Source organism: Phyllobates terribilis, unplaced genomic scaffold (genome assembly GCF_046119375.1).
Source record: "Phyllobates terribilis strain yellow unplaced genomic scaffold, ASM4611937v1 Scaffold_6942__1_contigs__length_40974, whole genome shotgun sequence".
NCBI lineage: Eukaryota > Metazoa > Chordata > Amphibia > Anura > Dendrobatidae > Phyllobates > Phyllobates terribilis.
In genome coordinates, this window is record NW_027369684.1 from 3,303 (window position 1) to 9,635 (window position 6,333).

Consider the following 6,333-nt stretch of genomic DNA (forward strand, 5'->3'; position numbering starts at 1 on the left):
ATTGGGGGCGCAATCCCCTTTCATTTTCTTCCTCTATCTCTTGCCTTTTAGCTTTCTTGTTTGATATTGAATTATTGTTCTTTGCTGCGAACTATTGTTGTTGTATCCTCTATACTCGATTCATAGTGCATGTTTGGGCTAGGCTCTCCCCTCTGAGGCTCTGTAGAGTAGGATTTACATCCGAACTGCGTGAACAATTCTCGTGTCGATCCTGATTTCGATTTTGTTATTTTTGGTATTGCATGTGTTTGGATCTTGCGATTAGGTTACAAATTCTCTCATTGTAGTATCAGAGCCAGGTTCTCTGATATTTCTGGTATTGATTGCTTCCGATGTTGATATTTGACATTAGTTGTTTGATTTAGGGTTCCTGAGAAATTTTTTAGGTTTTCTGAGATTTTTAGGTTTTCTGAGAAATTCTAGGGTTTTTTGAATTCTTTGAATTTTCTAGAACAATGGGTGTTAAACGGCTTTTTTGCATGGAGAGTTAGATGAAACCATTTATATGAGACAACCTAGAGGATTTAAAGATAAACAATATCCTGAGCATGTTTGTTTACTTAATAAACTATTTATGGACTTAAACAGTCTCCTAGGCAATGGAATAAAAATTTGACTCTTGCATGATATCCTTAGGATTTACTAGAAGCCATTATGATACTTGTCTCTACTTGAAAGACATTAAAACTGACCATCTTGCCTATGTTCTTTTTTATATGTGGATGATATTCTGATTATTAGCAACTCTAAGGCTGTTGTAGCTGGCATTAAAAATGATCTTAAGAATACTTTTGATATGAAAGATCTAGGACCAGCTTAGAAAATTATAGGAGTAAAAATTGTTAGAAACCGATCTTAAAAGACTATGTATTTATCTCAGGCTAATTACTTAGATAAAGTCTTAGATAGGTTTGCTATGAAAAACTGTAAGATCTCACCTATTCCACTAGGAGGACATTTAGACTTGTCTAAAGATGATTGCCCTAAGAATGATAAAGAAAAATTGAAATGGAACATGTTCCTTATGATGTGGTTGTGGGGTCACTTATGTGTGCTATGTTGTGCACACGTCCTGATTTGGCATTTGCTATAAGTGTGCTGAGTCGTTACATGTCAGACCCTGGGGACAAACATTGGCAGGCTATGAAATACCTACTGAAGTATGTCTCGGGTACATGTAAGCTCGGGCTGTTTTATACAGAACACACTTCTAGGGATGAATTATTGGGATATGTGGACTCTGACTATACCTCTAACAAGGACAATAAGAAGTCTACTACTGCTTTTTACTATACTTGGGATGGAAATGATATATCTTAGAAATCTCAGCAGCAGCCTATAGTTGCCCTGTCTTCTACCGAAGCTTAGTATATCGCTTCTACTGAGGCAACCAAGGAAGCAATCTAGCTTCAGGGTATATTACATGAAATAACTGGTAAGAAGTTTACTTCGACTTTGAATATGGATAGTCAAAGCACACTGTATCTTTGTAAGGATCTGGTGTATCACAAACGCACTAAGCATATTGATGTACGTTTTCATTTTATAAGAGACAAAGTGGAATCACGTTCTATTATTGTGAAGAAAATTCCTGGTGAGATAAACCCTGCAGATTTCGGTACCAAAGTGGTTCCAACTAACAAATTTGTGTTTTGCAGGGATGCGCTTCACATTGATGATGTGACGTGAAATGTGAGGTGGGCCGATGATGTATAGGGGACGTTCGATTAACCATTCATGCACTTAGGTTTCGAGGTCAGATTACTAGGATTATGGGGGCATTTTGTAATGTTTGTAATCCCTTGTAATTGACATTTAGATGTTAAAAACACAATGTAAGTTTGCTTGGCAGAGCATAAGATTAACCATGATTATTTGAATATAGGAACCCATTTTGTACATATTGAGATGTCACGTTTATGTGGAACTCTATGTATAAAATGTTGGTACACTTATGTACAAAAATTCCGGGCTTATCTTATAAGGATAGAGGTTTTAGTATGGGCTGAATACTGGGTTGTTTGATGCGTGAGCTGATTTAAAGAGTAGTGAGGTTTATATACCTTGTCTCTCTTAGGGTTTTTCTCACTAAACTCACTCAACACTCAGCCGCTCTTACGCTTACAGAGAAGAAAGAAAGAAAAGGGAGAAAGGGGAGATCGGCGAGCACCTCGCTCGGCCGGTTCTTTAATGGTTGTTCTGGCGTTCCGATTGTACGCTGGTGGTGTTCTTACCTCTACCACTTGAATTTTCGTTGGTCTTGTTCTCTGAGGAGCTTGACTGGGCCTATTGGGGGCGCAATCCATTTCGTTTGCTTCATCTATCTCTTGCCTTTTAGCTTTCTTGTTTGATATCGTATTCTTGTGCTTTGCTGCGAACCATTGTTGTTGTAACCTCTATACTCGATTCATAGTGCATGTTGAGCTGAGATCTCCCCCTCTAAGCCTCCACAGAGTAGGATTTACATCCGAACTGCGTGAACAATTCTCGTGTTGATCTTGCTTTCGATTTCTTTATTTGTGATATTGCATGTGTTTGGATATTGCAATTAGGTTACAAATTCTCTCACCACTAATAGGCATCGATGTTCCTATCTCAAGTGAAGTCTAATTCTTGCCAGTCGTCGTCCTTTCAAGTCTAAACACAGCAACCAACCGTTTACTACTCACCATCTTTTTTTGGATGAAAAGGAGTTGTAAATGTCTAAAAGTTTAGCAAAGCACAGCTCTGACACCTCTGCTCCACCCAGGATGACATTCACTGGAGAGCTTAAGTGAAGCTAGGTTGAGCAAAGGTTCAGAAAGTGGTCTTTTATTTTTCTGAGGGAGGCTCGCTTAATTACTTTTCGTTAAACCTATTTGTGCGACTTTTTGATATTTTCAGTTCTATTAATTTTGTTTTATAAAAACAAAATTGATAATGGAAAAAACCCATCTTGGATCGAAGATGGCTCCACCCCTCTTAGACCCAAAGTTGCTTATACAAACAGTTCCAATCTGTTGGACGCCACTACAATACTAGATTTTATAAAATAATGGTGTTGAACAATTATAATGTGATAACTAGTTGATTTTCATACATGTGTAATCAGTGGAGGATCCAGGATTTACTTCAAGAGGATCATAATTTTTTTAAATATAATATAATATTATAATATATAATAATAATAAAATTTATTATTAATTTAGTAATTATAATAAATAAAATATATTTATAAGTATTAATATAATCATTTAATAAAGCTATAGTGAAAGTTATTCATAAAATAAGAGAGATTGGATGGATATGAGAGTTGAACTCAAGATCTTTCCATACTACAATTATAGTTTACCACCTTAGCTAGAGAATTTTGTTTTTATAGATTGAACTCTAGATTATGAGGATTGGGCCGTGTTCATTAGTATGGGCCGAATACTGGGTTGTTCATTAGTATGGGCTGAATGCTATTTCTCATATTGTATTCTTGATTATGAGGATTGGGCCGTGTTCATTAGTATGGGCCAAATACTGGGTTGTTTGATGCATGAGATGATTTAAAGAGTAATGAGGAATATATACCTTGTCTATCTTAGGGTTTTGCTCACTACACTCACTCAACACTCAGCCGCATTTACGCTTACAGAGAAGAAAGAAAGAAAAGGGAGAAAGGGGACATCGGCGAGCACCTCGCTCGGCCGGTTCTTTGGTGGTTGTTCTGGCGTTCCGATTCTACGTTGGTGGTGTTCTTACCTCTACCACTTGAATCTTCATTGGTCTTGTTCTCTGAGGAGCTTGACTGGGCCTATTGAGGGTGCAATCCCTTTCATTTGCTTCCTCTATCTCTTGCCTTTTAGCTTTCTTGTTTGATATTGTATTATTGTGCTTTGCTGCGAATCATTGTTGTTGTAACCTCTATACTCGATCCATAGTGCATGTTTGGGCTAAGCTCTCCCTTATAAGGCTCCGCAAAGTAGGATTTACATCCGAACTGCGTGAACAATTCTCGTGTCGATCTTGCTTTCGATTTCGTTATTTTTGGTATTGCATGTGTTTGGATCTTGCGATTAGGTTACAAATTCTCTCATTGTGGTATCAGAACCAGGTTCTCTGATATTTCTGGTGTTGATTGCTTCCGCTGTTGATATTTGACATTGGTTGTTTGATTTAGGGTTCCTGAGAAATTTTTTAAGTTTTCTGAGATTTTTAGGATTTCTTGGGAATTTTAGGGGTTTCTGAGAAATTCTAGGGTTTTTGAATTATTTGAATTTTCTAGAGCAAATGGGTGTTAAAACGGCTTTTTGCATGGAGAGTAAGATGAAACCATTTATATAAGACAACCTAGAGGATTTGGAGATAAACAATATCCTGAGCATGTTTGTTTACTTAATAAACTATTTATGGACTTAAACAGTCTCCTAGGCAATGGAATAAAAAATTCGACTCTTGCATGATATCCTTAGGATTTACTAGAAGTCATTATGATACTTGTCTCTACTTGAAAGACATTAAAACTGACCATCTTGCCTATGTTCTATTATATGTGGATGATATTCTGGTTATTAGCAACTCGAGAGGTTGTTGTACCTGGCATTAAAAATGATCTTAAGAATAATTTTGATATGAAAGATCTAGGACAAGCTCAGAAAATTATAGGAGTAAAAATTGTTAGAAACCGGTCTTAAAAGACTATGTATTTATCTCAGGCTAATTACTTAGATAAAGTCTTAGATGGGTTTGCTATGAAAAACTGTAAGATCTCACCTATTCCACTAGGAGGACATTTAGACATGTCTAAAGATGATTGTCCTAAGAAAGATAAAGAAAAATTAAAATGGAACATGTACCTTATGATGTGGTTGTGGGGTCACTTATGTGTGCTATGTTGTGCACACGTCCTGATTTGGCATTTGCTATAAGTGTGCTGAGTCGTTACATGTCAGACCATGGGGACAAACATTGGCAGGCTATGAAATACCTACTGAAGTATGTCTCGGGTACATGTAAGCTCGGGCTGTTTTATACAGAACACACTTCTAGGGATGCATTATTGGGATATGTGGACTCTGACTATACCTCTAACAAGGACAATAAGAAGTCTACTACTGCTTTTTACTATACTTGGAATGGAAATGTTATATCTTAGAAATCTCAGCAGCAGCCTATAGTTGCTCTGTCTTCTACGAAAGCTTAGTATATCGCTGCTACTGAGGCAACCAAGGAAGCTGGCTTCAGAGTATATTACATGAAATAACTGGTAAGAAGTTTACTTCAACTTTGAATATGGATAGTCAAAGCACACTGTATCTTTGTAAGGATCTGGTGTATCACAAACACACTAAGCATATTGATGTACGTTTTCATTTTATAAGAGACAAAGTGGAATCACGTTCTATTATTGTGAAGAAAATTCCTGGTGAGATAAACCCTGCAGATTTCGGTACCAAAGTGGTTCCAACTAACAAATTTGTGTTTTGCAGGGATGCACTTCACATTGATGATGTTACGTGAAATGTGAGGTGGGCCGATGATGTATAGGGGACGTTCGATTAACCATTCATGCACTTAGGTTTCGAGGTCAGATTACTAGGATTATGGGGGCATTTTGTAATGTTTGTAATCCCTTGTAATTGACATTTAGAGGTTAAAAACACAATGTAAGCTTGCTTGGCAGAGCATAAGATTAACCATGATTATTTGACATATAGGAACCCATTTTGTACATATTGAGATGTCACGTTTATGTGGAACTCTATGTATAAAATGTTGGTACACTTATGTACAAAAAATTCCGGGCTTATCTTATAAGGATAGAGGTTGATTATGAGGATTGGGCCGTGTTCATTAGTATGGGCTGAATACTGGGTTGTTTGATGCGTGAGCTGATTTAAAGAGTAGTGAGGTTTATATACCTTGTCTCTCTTAGGGTTTTTCTCAGTACACTCACTCAACACTCAGCCGCTCTTACGCTTACAGAGAAGAAAGAAAGAAAAGGGAGAAAGGGGAGATCGGCGAGCACCTCGCTCGGCCGGTTCTTTAATGGTTGTTCTGGCGTTCCGATTGTACGCTGGTGGTGTTCTTACCTCTACCACTTGAATCTTCGTTGGTCTTGTTCTCTGAGGTGCTTGACTGAGCCTATTGGGGGCGCAATCCATTTCGTTTGCTTCATCTATCTCTTGCCTTTTAGCTTTCTTGTTTGATATCGTATTCTTGTGCTTTGCTGCGAACCATTGTTGTTGTAACCTCTATACTCGATTCATAGTGCATGTTTGAGCTGAGATCTCCCCTCTGAGGCTCCACATAGTAGGATTTACATCCGAACTGCGTGAACAATTCTCGTGTTGATCTTGCTTTCGA

At 37.6% G+C, this 6,333-nt stretch overlaps 1 protein-coding gene across 1 annotated transcript; it reads left to right on the top strand.

The window, feature by feature from the left end:
* Window positions 1-4,810: 4,810 nt before the first annotated feature.
* LOC141251345 (uncharacterized) lies at window positions 4,811-5,122 on the top strand. The gene has a single exon (XM_073670309.1). It carries the CDS (start codon window positions 4,811-4,813, stop codon window positions 5,120-5,122), a length of 312 nt encoding a protein of 103 aa, XP_073526410.1.
* The last annotated feature ends 1,211 nt before the right edge of the window (window positions 5,123-6,333 follow it).